This window comes from Hyaena hyaena, unplaced genomic scaffold (genome assembly GCF_003009895.1).
Source record: "Hyaena hyaena isolate Hyena2069 unplaced genomic scaffold, ASM300989v1 scaffold_796, whole genome shotgun sequence".
In the NCBI taxonomy this organism is placed as follows: Eukaryota; Metazoa; Chordata; class Mammalia; order Carnivora; family Hyaenidae; genus Hyaena; species Hyaena hyaena.
Genome location: NW_024081429.1, coordinates 268,068 through 280,856, shown reverse-complemented (window position 1 = coordinate 280,856; position 12,789 = coordinate 268,068). Strand labels below are relative to the sequence as shown.

At 47.2% G+C, this 12,789-nt stretch overlaps 1 protein-coding gene across 3 annotated transcripts in view; it reads right to left on the bottom strand.

Moving 5' to 3' along the window:
* Positions 1-1,915, bottom strand: part of MCPH1 (microcephalin 1) — a 270,061-nt gene extending 268,146 nt beyond the window's left edge. Inside the window, exons 1-2 of one of the 3 annotated variants that reach the window (XM_039219167.1) lie at positions 1,777-1,915; positions 690-871 (exon numbers count right to left, since the gene is read on the bottom strand). In XM_039219167.1, the coding sequence (XP_039075098.1) occupies positions 690-871; positions 1,777-1,799 (205 nt within the window). In that variant the 5' untranslated portion in view covers positions 1,800-1,915. Of the gene's footprint in view, positions 1-689; positions 872-1,100; positions 1,160-1,776 lie in introns of those variants that run through there. The other 2 variants (XM_039219166.1, XM_039219168.1) reach the window with 2 other exon arrangements.
* Positions 1,916-12,789: the final 10,874 nt, after the last annotated feature.

Genomic DNA, 12,789 nt, shown 5'->3' with positions numbered 1-12,789 from the left:
GGGGCTGCACGCGCTTCCCAAACTCCGACCCGCGCTGACCTTTTCTAGGGAAGATGTCCTCTGTAAAGGACCATACAGCCACCCAGCTTCGCGTACCTCATGGGCGCGGGGGGGGGGGCAGCCCCCACACCCACGGGGGCCGGGATACACGGGACGGCCCCCACACCCTACAGGGACGGTGACGGCACCCACGGGGGGAGCAGGGCCATGACAACCCTCCACTCCCCACAAGGACACCGCGCACGGGCGGTGACAGTGCTGGGCACGGGGACAGCCCCCCCCTCCCCACAGGGACACCCACAGGGACGGTGACAGTGCTGGGCACGGGGACAGCCCCCCCCTCCGCACAGGGACACCCACAGGGACGGTGACAGTGCTGGGCACGGGCACAGCCCCCCTCCCCACAGGGACACCCACAGGGACGGTGGCGGTACTGGGCACGGGGACAGCCCCCGACTCCGCACAGGGACGGGGACAGCCCCCCACCCCCCACAGGGACCGGGACGACCACGCACTCGGGACCGCCCCCCTCCACAGGATGCCCGGCTGACTTCCGGAAAGGCCAAGCTCCCCTCCGCACGAGCCCGGCGAGCCGCGTCCACACGCTGGCCGAGACCCGGGCGCCCGCCCGGCAGCCGCCCTCCGCCTCCGCCTCCGCCTCCACCCCAGAGTGCAGGAAGCCCCCTCACCCGTCAAGACCCCGCCGCCCGGCGTCCCGGGAGCCTCCATGAGAGACCCGCCAGCCGCGAACCCGCTGCGCCGTTCCGAGCCGCGCGAGCCAGGAGCGAGGGGCACTGAGCATGCGCAAGACTGACGTGCGCCCCTCCCTTCCGGCTCTGAGGGAATCCGCCGTCCGCGTTTTCTACACAGCCTGGGGGAGGGGGAGGGGGAAATTATTAAAGTCTCAGCTGGTGTTCAAGGGGGCCGAGGGGCCGTTCCAGCGCCGGACGCAGGTTCGTCCCGCGCTCTAATACTGCAGGTCGGCGCCCCCTCTGCGAGTCTTTCGGTCCTCTGGGGCATTACTGGGACGGACGTCCCCAAAACCCAAGTCAAACCCTTCTGTCTCGGTAAGGGCATCTGGAGGCTTCCCGGAACCCCACCTGGCGCCCCCGGGAGCGGCGGACGCTAAGGGGGCACAGTCCTGGCTCGCAGGCTCCGCGGGCTTCCGGGAGGTAACTGCCCAGAATCTCCCACGGCGGAGTCACCCGCACCCCCGCGCACGGGCCCTCGCGCGCCCCCTTGTGGTCAGCGCGCGGGATTCCGGCTCGCGGCGCCGGACCGCTGCTCCCCCGCGGGCGCGAGACCCCAGGCCTCAGAGTCCACGGGGGAGCCCGCAGTGATGTGGCCTGGACCTCAGATCCCGCGGCGGGCGTGGGGGGCGAAGGGGAAGGGCCTCACACCCTACTAGGGGGATACCGAGCCTCAGACCCCCGCTGGGGGGACCCCAACCTCAGGTCTTGCGGGGGCTGGGGCGTGAAGCGGAGCGGGGTCTCGGACCCCGCTGGGGGGACCCCGGACCTCAGACCCTGCAGGATTAGCCCTCAGACCCTGCGGGAGGCGGAGGGAGCCGGGTTTCAGACCCCGCTGGCGGGTGGGGACCCCCAGACTTAGGCCCTCTTCGGAGACGGGAGGGAGCCGAGCCTGAGACCCCCGCTGGGGCGACCTCGGACCTCAGATCTTAAGGGAGGCGGGGAGCCAAGTTGCAGACCCCGCGGGGGGCCCTGGGGACCCGGGACCTCAGATCCTGAGGGGAGCGAAGGGAGCCTGGTCTCGCACCGGTCCACGGGGACCCCGCGCATCCGCCCAGCGGGAACCGCAGATCCCGGCCAGGGACGTACCCTAAACCTCAGACTCGCGAGGCGGGGGCGCCTTGCTGGGCCGTCCCGCGCGAGCTGTGCCGCCCGCAAATCCCGGAGCGGACTCCTCCGGGCGGGAGCGGACGATCCCGGGCCGGAGCGTGGAAGCCCGGCGTTGGGGAGCCCTGCCACCGCGCGGTGCAGCCTCCCAGCCATTCAAACCTCCCGCCCGCGGAGCCCCGCCCACGCCCGCAGGGCCCGCCCCCTGCGCTGCGCGCGCAGCCGGCCCCTGGGCCGGGCTGCGCGAGCCGTCACGTGCTGCGGGGGAGGCCGTTCAGGGCTGGGAAGGGCTTGCCTGGTTATTGATAAAAATTGTGTTCAATCTCCCGAAACACCGAATCGGTGAAAGGATCCACGCCATCTGCATTAAAGGATGAACCACCGAATGTATAAAAACCTTCATTTCTGATGATTTCAGCACCATCTTTGTGTTTTGGGTTTTTTTTAATTTTTTTAAAGTTTTTTTAATGTTTTATTTATTTCTAGGAGAGAGAGAGAGAGAGACAGCGTGAGCAGGGGAGGGTCAGAGAGAGAGGGAGTCACAGACTGAAACAGGCTCCAGGCTCTGAGCTGGCAGTCAGCACAGAGCTTGACGCGGGGCTCGAACCCACGAACCGCGAGATCACGACCTAAGCGAAAGTCGGACGCTTAACCGACTAAGCCACCCGGGCGCCCCATGAAAAACAGAATTTTAAAGTTAAAGGGACTCCCTTGTAACCTAATGACTAGAGTACGGGCTTCAGTTTGGAATCGGACTGGACCTGGACTTTGGGAACTACTATCCGACCCTCATTAGCTGTGAGATACTGGTAGGTATGTATTTCCTCCTAGGTTCTCAATAAAATTAGGTAATTTTAGAGGGGTTCATTATGGTATCCTGGGGCAACAGTGCACTCATTCTCCCCTCCTCACCTCCCACTCCTTTACAATTAAGAAAGCGTGGTCTTACCCTACTTCGGGTCATTTTATGCGCATAAAGGCTCTGTTAGAAAAAGTAAGCAGTATTATCTCGTTTACACAAATAAGTAATCAGGTTCAAGGGAGGTTACCTGACCAGTCCAAGGCAACATAGCCAGTAACTAGTGGTGTCAGTTGGAACCGGAAACCATACCTTTAGGACTTTTTTACTAAGTCTAGTGGCAGGATATACGTACATGAATATGCACTGCCATCCTCTGCAGGCTTCCTTTCATCCAACCACTCACTCATCCCCGTTTGTTACAACAGCTGTTAATAGGATCCGACCTATTGTCACTATTGTTCGAGGCTTCTCCTTGCTGCCGCTGCGCCGGTAGACAGGTGAGCCCCTGCTCGAGCTTGTAATAAAGACCCTTATGTACTTGCATCGGTGACAGCTCCTTAGGGGTCTCAGGGGACTCACGATTCGGGCACAACAAAATCACTGCATCAAAGATACATTTTTGTGTCATCGGGAAAAATATATGTAAAATTAAATCACTATCTCCTACCACACATAGAAATAAACCTAAAATGGATTGGGGACCTGAATGTAAAAAAAATGTAAACACACAAGAGCACACCAGTCACACGGGTAAAGGGTGGAATAACCTGGGTGTAGGGAAAAGGCTTTGTAATTGCAGCTCAAACAAAACCAGATGCAACAAAAGAATGGTTAAAAACAAAAGGCAACATACCATGAACAATTTCAAAAGGCATCCAATGGAGATCAGAGTTAGATTTAACGATGCTGTAAAGGATGGGAGGGAGGGGGGTCAAGGACCTCGTAGCCTGGAAGAGCTGGAAAAGGCCAGGAAACAGATCCTGCCCCAGAGCCTCCAAATGAAGCACAGCCCCCACAGCCACCGTGACTTTACTCCCGTGGGACTCGCCGCAGACTTGATTTCCAGAACTGCAAGATAATAAATTTCGTTGTTTGAAAGAAAAAAAAAGTAGGGAGGGAAAAAATGGCAACTGGAAAAGCTTAGTATTTCCAGCTTATTTTTTTAACTCTTAAAAGCTTAAGGAAAAAGACCAAATATTACATAGAAAAATGGGCCAAATAAGAGATTGCCAACCTTACTCATAATTAGAGAAATGTAATCTTTTTTTTTTCATGTTTTATTTATTTATAAGAGAGAGAGAGAGAGACAGCGTGAGCAGGGGAGGGTCACAGAGAGAGGGAGATACAGAATCTGAAACAGGCTCCAGGCTCTGAGCTGTCAGCACAGAGCCCAACTCAGGGCTCAAACCCACAAACTGTGAGATCATGACCTAAGCTGAAGTCAGACGCTTAACCCACTGAGCCACCCAAGTGCCCCTGAGAGAAATGTAATCTAAAACTACATGGAGGTATCATTTTCCTTTCAAATTGTCAAAAACAGGGGCCTCTGTGTGGCTCAGTCGGTTAAGCATCTGACTTTGGCTCAGGTTATGATCTCACAGTTTGTGATTTCGAACCCTGCATCTGGGTCTGTGCTGACAGCTTGGAGCCTGAAGCCAGCTTCAGATTTGGTGTCTCCTTCTCTCTCTGCATCGCCCCCCATTCCCCACCCCCGCTCACACTCTGTCTCTCTCTCAAAAGTGAATGAACATTAAAAAATTTTTAGCAAAAATAAAAATAAAATAATATTTGCAAGTATGTGCAAAAAGTAATCAGACAGGAAGGATAAACCCAAAGTGTAAGTGTTGGTTATGTACGGGGTGAAGAGTTGGGTCGGAGAGGAGGCCTGGGAACAGGGGAGAAGTGAGTGGGGCACTTCTGGGAGAATGCCTCTTTATAGTTCTAGTTTCTAGAATCATGTTAATGCACCATGTGCTCAGAACATACAAAGTCAGCAAGGACAGGGTAAAAAGCTTAAAATATCCGACTGTATTTCAAATAAATAACATAATGGTACTGAAGGGGAGGAAAAAAATAAGTAACTTTGGACACAGTAGTAAAAATAATAACCTTAAATAAATATCAAGTTTCGGTTAATTATTTTGTCTTTCACACGGGTAAAGGCTGGCAGTTTTGAAACTGTAGTTTACGTATACTTTAGTATTGCGCTGATCAATAATAGAGTGTGGGTCATAAGAACCAGGCTCAGTGCTAGAAAAGGGAGTTGCAAATACAAAAGAAGAGAAGGCCAGAATAAACTGGTGGAGTCGGTTTGGAATTGGTTGATGGTTCTCAACATGCAGAGAAATAGAGCAATAGACTTATGTGATCTGGAACAGGCATCCATATGTACATGGATATTGACTTGTATAAATGTACATTTATTCTCTAGCTCTGTCCTCTGGGAGTGCCTGTGATATCCCAGTAAGAAATGCACTATGGCCCAAAGTTTGGTTTCTGAATACCCTCTTCCACTAACAAAATAAAGTTTCCTTGATAAATGATGATATCAACACTTCATAACCCAGACTGAAAAAATAGGAAATCAGGAGTCCATATCCATACAAATCAATGAATAAATGAATAAGGCAGGAAACGCTTCATTATAGCAGTATTCTACTATAAATTTGAAAGAATGACGGAATTACAATATCAGTAACTGACAACCATAACGTATTGCTTCAGACAACAATCATTAATTGATGTAAAAACGTGTGATTGAAAGTATAATGAGAAATGGCATTTTCACACACTCAAGACATCTCCCCATATCATTTGTAGTAATTGCAAAGGGGAAAAAATGGTAATTTTATATAGTGGAGAAACACATAATATAGGCAGCATCTGTAAAAAGTGATCAAATATCACCATCCTTTAGGACAAATACACTTCCATGCCTTGTGCTGTGATGAATGAGAAGGATACCATGGCACTTCTGGGCATTCCTGCCAATAATGCGTAGTAACTTGAATCTAATTCTGAGGAAACACCAGGCACATCCATGCTAAGGGATATTCTACAAAATAACTTTCCCGTTTGCCTCAAAAACATCAAAGTCATGAAAAACAAAGAAATATCTATACCAGATCAAAAGAAACTAAAGAGACATTTAGCAGCTACATAAAGTGTGCAATTCTGGATTGAATTAAGAACTGTAAAAAAATGTATACTTTTTTTTCCTATGAAGAATGTTACTGGAACAATTGGTGAAGGAAAAAGGCCCTTCTCTTAGGTAAGAATATTAGAGGGGCACTTGGGTAGCTCAATGGGTTAGGTGTCCGACTTCGGGTGAGGTCACAATCTCGCAGTTCATGAGTTCAAGCTCCACATCGGGCTCTGTGCTGACAGCTCAGAACCTGGAGCTGCTTCAGATTCTGTGTTTCCCCCTCTCTCTACCCCTTCTCCACTCATGTGCTGTGTCTCTCTCAAAAATAAATAAGCATTAAAAATTTTAAGAATATTAGATAAATGTGAATTCCCTACTTTGGATTATTATACTGGGGTTAGTGAGGAAAATGTCTTATTTTATGGAAATACACACTAACGGGTTTAGGGTAATGGAATGTCACATTTACAACTTCCTGTCACCTATTTCAGGGAAAAAAACACGTGCACACACATGTCCATTCATATATGTAGAGATGAAATGATAAATGTGGTAAATGTTAACACTTCAGTAATCTGGGTGAATGACTAGTAGGAATTCTTTGTACTATTTTTGTACTTTTTTATAAGCCTGAAATTCTTATTTTTCAATTTTTAATGTTTATTTTTGAGAGAGAAAGAGAGAATGCAAATGCACAGCAGAGAAGGGACAGGAAGAGAGAGGGAGAGAGAGAATCCCAAGCAGCCTCTGTGCTGATAGAGTGGAGCCTGATGCCGGCTCCATCTCACCAACTGTGAGATCATGACCTGAGCTGAAATGAAGAGTCAATGAATGCTTCACTGACTGAGTCACCCAGGTGCCCCTAAGCCTGAAATTCTCTAAAAATAAAAAGGTTACAACAATTGTGGCAGGAAAAGTAGCTGACTGGGCTAGACTGGGCTCACCCCCAGGTTCTAATCCCTCAAGGGGGAAGACAAACACTGGCCTCAAGTATGGGGTGGCCTCGACCTGCCCATTGTGGTTCCCATCAGCTGGAATGTACATGGGAATAGCAAATAAGGGGGCCACGAATACTCAAGCAAGAAATCAATGTAATCATTTTTTTTAATGTTTTTTTTTTTCTAGGAGAGAGAGAGAGACAGCGTGAGCAGGGGAGGGTCAGAGAGAGAGGGAGTCACAGACTGAAACAGGCTCCAGGCTCTGGGCTGGCAGTCAGCACAGAGCCCGACGCGGGGCTCGAACCCACGAACCGCGAGATCGTGACCTAAGCGAAAGTCGGACGCTCAACCGACTAAGCCACCCCGGCGCCCCTGTAATCATCTAATATAGCTAACGCTATCATTAGAAAAGCAGGGGCATGTGGGTAGTTCAGTCATTTGTGTGTCTAACTCTTGATATGGGCTCAGGTCATGATCTCTCAGTCGCGAGATCTGAGATCGAGCCCCGCTTCGGGTTCTGTGCTGAGCATGGAGCCTTCTTGGGATTCTCTTTCTCCCTCTCTCTCTCTGCCCATCCCCGCTTGTGCTCTCTCTCAAAATAGGTAAATAAACATTTTTAAAAAGGGAAAAGTAGCTATGCTATATCATTTACGATCATTTGTGTTAAAGATAGGATTATTTTAGTATATAATTAAAAGGTCTAGAAAAATGCTGACATAGTATATACAAAACACATAACACAAAACAAAACCAAAACAACTTATTCATTATATAAACTATAAACTGAAAAGATATTTACTTGGTCCAGAGAAGAGTCAAGTATAAAGGTGTTTTGATTTAGCACTATTTCAAGGGCAGCTTCAGAACTATAACAAAAAGCCTTGTTAAAATACACACATAAATAAAAAGCTTAGCCAACCAACCTCTCTCTGACATACACAAAAATACTGAATTTAATCGATGTTATCATCCAATCCGAAATTATTTGTTTTGCAGATTAGAGAAACAAATTAGAATCAGCCTTAGAACTCAGGTCTTTTGACATATTCAAAAGAAAACTACAGGCCCAAAGTGGAGTCACTTAGGTTAAGGCCCCAAATCAATAGTACAAGCCTTAATACCTAACCTAATTGCAGTTTCAGCCCTTCAGAAATGTAACCTTTAACCAAGTCCATAGAATTTCCTGGTCATAATAGGACATTTGCTGTTGTTGGGACGGTAAAGGAAAGGGAGGGACCCTTTTGCTACCTTAGGAGGGCAACACCCTAAAGCATGCAGTCTTTGCTAATAAATTCTTTTCTTCCCTTTTTAAATGCCCTCTCTCTGCCTTTAAAAACCTTTCTTTTGTTTAGTTCAGCAGAGCCCCTTTCTAATTGCTAGAAGGAATGCTGTCTGATTATAGAATTGTTTAATAAAGCTAATTAGACCTTCATATTTACTCAGTTATCTTTTTTTTTTTGTATATGATAGTTCTGGTTTGCTCAGGTTTTTAATTCTCAATTCTTTCAGCAGGTATTTATTGAGCATCTTGTCTGTACCAGGAATTACACAAGGCTTTGAACATATGATAATAAGCCTCTGCTCACTGGATTCACTACCTCTTCTTATCCGGAGAATCTAGCATCTAAGCTGAGGACTGCATATCTCATTATCAAGAACAAAGTTAATTAAAACTAACGCACTCCAAGAAACTTGACCTCTCACACGCATATGCTCTACTTTTTTTTTTTTTTTTGCCACTGCGTTTCTATTCAAGGTTTTTAATAATATAATCTAGAAAAAGGATCTGCGGAAGTCTAAAATAAGTTATCCGTGCTTCATTCTACTCTCCTCAGAAGGATAAGAGATGAAAGCCATTTTTCTCTGCCAACACTCACCCTCAAAGAAAGGGATATATACTAGAAAGCCCTTTTAAACACACTGAGGACAAAGGAAAAGTGGAAAATATTGACTTTTGCGGGACGCACACTTCAGCTTAGCAGGTGGTGGGCTTTCCAGAGGTTTCTTCCTGACAACCTGGCAATGTCTGGACATGAATCAAGACGTGCGCATCTCCGGGAAGTCTGGAGGGGGGCCGAGTCAGATAAAAGGCCCTGTGCTTCAGAAGGGAACCCTGGTGCCCCAGAGTCTCAAGTACCCTCAGAATATTCCCTTCTCAACAGCACGGCATAAACATTTAGGGCAGAACTGGGTCTGGGTTTCCTAGGAGTTCATGAATTTCAAAGGTAAAGCAAAGACCACTGAGTGACAGTTTCCTTTGTGGGGTTTCTACAAAACCAAAAAAGAAAAAAGAAAAAAAAAAGACAGTGAAACTTGACTAGCACACAAAAATCTAATAGAAAACTATCATTTTCTAGTGAAAATCCAACTCAAATTACTAATATTAGAAGAAATATGGCATTTTCTTGAAAAATAATAGCAAAATATGCTATCTTCAAAGTTAAAATTTTTAAAAATAAAGGTTTTACATGTTTTGCTTTTTTTCCCCAAATTTTTATTTAAGGTCTAATTAGTTTAGAGGAGCCTGGGTGGCTCAGTCGGCTAAGTGTCCAGCTTAGGCTCAGGTCATGATCTCACAGCTTGTGAGTTCAAGCCCCATGTGGGGCTCTGTGCTGACATTGGGATTTTGTGTCTTCCTCTCTCTCTGCCCCTCCTCTCCCCCGCCTCAAAAAAAAATTTTTTTTAATTATAAAAAATAAGTAAAGTCTGGTTAGTTAACATATAGCAAAGGTTTTACATATTTCAAAATGAGACTATTTTCTGATGATATGGTTGACTACCATGCTCCCTTGAAATGTAAAACATGTAAAAACATGAAAAAAAAAAGTAAAATCCATGAACACATGAACTGAGAAAAGTAAATGTCTAGAAAGCAAAAAAAAAAAAAAAAAAGCAGAGGGTGTAAACAACTGAAGAAGTGAAATTATCTGCAAGAACAGCAGTGAGTCATTTTAGTTTTGTATCTTGGCCATGTTTAACAGCCATACAAATGGAACTTTGTAGCTAACCAAAGAGGTAATACACTTATCCTACTGAACTCAAATATAGTTCAAAAAAGATATCAATTTCCTAGGAGGGGAGTTTTACCCAGACGGAGCATTTATTTCATTTAAGTGCCAAGAAACCCACACCCATTATCTTCATTACTACTAGGATCTACACAAAGCTCAAGCAGAAAGCCAGAAACTACTGCCCTTTTTTGTGTGTTGATCAAATGGAAAATTGTAGGACAGATCGCCAGGGAGTTGCTTCCACACAAGTGCTAGATCTTTTTATGTTCTTTTGAGTTACTTACACAAGTGATCGTAAAGTGAAAAATGTAAATTCGCTCCTCTCCCCACCCTTGTTATTTTGACTATTTTAGCGTCTACCTCTTTCTTCATTTATTCAACGGGTATTTCCCAAGTCCAGCGATCCCGGCACGATGGAAGGATGTAAGGTGTAGCAGTGAACCAAACTTATAAAAGGGAGAACACACGCTTAGGGAGCAGGTGGTTCAAAAGAATTTTCTGTAACCTGAAGAGTCCCTTCACTCTCTTATTCTGGTTCAAAACTAAATTGCCTCCAATCCTTTCTGGAAGCAAAGAGATAAACACAGTAAGTGCCCAGAGTGGGAAAATGCTCACAATACACTGTTAAACTGAAGAAAGTAGGGCACCAGATGATGTATGGCCTCAGATTTATTAAAGACTCTCTGCTTCAGGGGGTGTATTCAAGCCAGGACACATTGGTACAGCAACACCAGTCCCTGAATGTTGGAATACATCTGGATGATTTGGAAAGTAGCTGTTTTCTGGAGTTTGCCGGGGATTTGTCACCCCCCCCACACACACACACACCACTGCACCCCCTTCCCACCTTGCTTCCCAGGCCCAGCTGGCCTGTAGGTCTCCAGACCTCAGCTGAACTCCATTCTCATTGGCTGCTGCCTATGCCATGCTGGCTGTTAAATATTTTTTTATCTATATTGTCCCTGTTTCTATACAGAAATAAGATTTTTCTTTTTTTATAAATTAAAAACAATGTTAATGTTTATTTATATTTGAGAGAGAGAGACAGACAGAGCGGGAGCAGGGGAGGGGCAGAGAGAGAGACAGAGACACAGAATCTGAAGCAGCTCCTGGCTCTGAGCTGTCAGCACAGAGCCCAATACGGGGCTTGAACTCATGAATCATGAGATCATGACCTGAGCTGAAGTCGGCTGCTTAACTGACTGAGCCATCCAGGCGCCCCAGAAATAAGATTTTTCTAATACCCAAGCTGACTGCAATTATTCATGCCTCCTCAGACAGATTTTAATTTTTCTCCAGAGTAAAAACACTTTTGTTCATTCACTGTCTCCCTCTCTTATCCCTTGTGCAAGGGCAGCCGAGGAGAATGCTCCTGGGAGGCGGGCACCTTGCACACAGGCTCTGAGCCAACACGGAGCCTGGAGAGTGTGAGCCCCAAGAAGGCCCGTGCAGGGGATGGAGGCATTGGCTGAGCATGAAGAGCTCAGCAAGGCCAGACCACTTGGCTCCTGGTGGGCAGGGTGAGGAGTTTGGGATTCATTAAGGACAGTAGAAATCCAGTGGAAGATTTCAGTCCCAATGCCCAGACTAAATTCAGTGCAAGAGATCATTATGGATGCTGTGTGGAGATTGGAAGGCAGTCAGAGTGGAATTGGAAGATGAGTTAGGTGTTATTTCCATTTCCATGACATGGACAAGAGCTGTCGGTGTCTGGGCATCAGGTGATGTCACAGGAGTGTGGCAGATTCCCTTCCCTGTGTGGTTGCTGTGCCCATCCCCCGCTACCAAGGTGCTGAGGCTAATGGCTGCCGTGCGTCTTCCATCGGCTCCCAGGGAATTGCCCTTGGGCAACTGAAGCCCTGACTGGGACTTGCACCATGTTCAGTACCCACCCCTTGGCCAGTGACTGCTTCTTGGGTTAGGGGAGGTTCAACGCCAAAGTCCTGCTCCCTTGTTTCAAGGCAATTCAGAGAATCACAGACCAGTGTCACTTAAGACTCTCTGCAGAGTTAGGCTGGAGCTAGGCTTCGCCACACATCGTTGCGTACCTCCCTTCCCGACCCTGCCTCCTTCATTCCCTGCTCCTGCTACATACTGCCGTGTAACAAACCATCTGTAATCTCCATGACTCAAAACAATTTACTACTATGTCTGATGGTTTCCACAGTGGACTGGGCTCAGCCTCATTGTTCTTATTGGGGTTCTCTAATGCAGTTACCCTCATACGGTGACTGGGGCTGAATTCATTGGAACCATTTGAAGGATTCTCCACTCACATGTCTGACATTTGAGCTTCAATGGTCTCTGGTCTGGCGTCTCTTTTCCCATTCAGCCACTCCACGTGGCTAGCTTGGGGCTCGCTCAAAACCTGGGGGTCAGACGGTTCTTGGTCTTCTTAAAGGTTAGCTGGCTTCCTCTAGAGCAAGTGTTCAAAACTCCCTGGGCAGAAGCTACCAGGTATCTTTTGACCTAGTTTCAAAAGACACATCGTGTCACTTCCACCACATTTTATTGGCCAGCAATGACACCTAGGGCCAGCCCAGATTCAAGAGAAGAGGATGATACAACAGTGTGGACACCTGATGGGAAAGGAGTGTGGTCTGAAATTTGGGAGGGCAATGTCTGAGTAGATGAACTCTCTGGGCCTGTGTCAAGAATTGAGTAGGGCCTGGGATTTTATTTTTTTGCAAGTTAGCCTGGACCATTTCATAGATGCTGGCAGAAGACACAAGATTCTTGGGTCAGAAACAGGACTTTATTAGTCACTGCAGAAGCACTAACCAAAGCTCCACATCAGTTGGCACAAGCTCCACATGCTCTTTGATTCTCACAGGAGGGATGCAAAGGATCTATGATGGGTGTCTGCACAGGCAGTGGGTTGGGTGTTATATGCAGTGGGTTGTGTATTAACAGAGGAACACTGAGTAATTTTGATAGTTCTCCTGTAACTAATATTCTGCTTGCTCTCTCGGGCTCTGAGGAGGGTATATACAAATCTTCAACCCTGGTTGTTAATTAATTCATTTTTCCTTTAGCT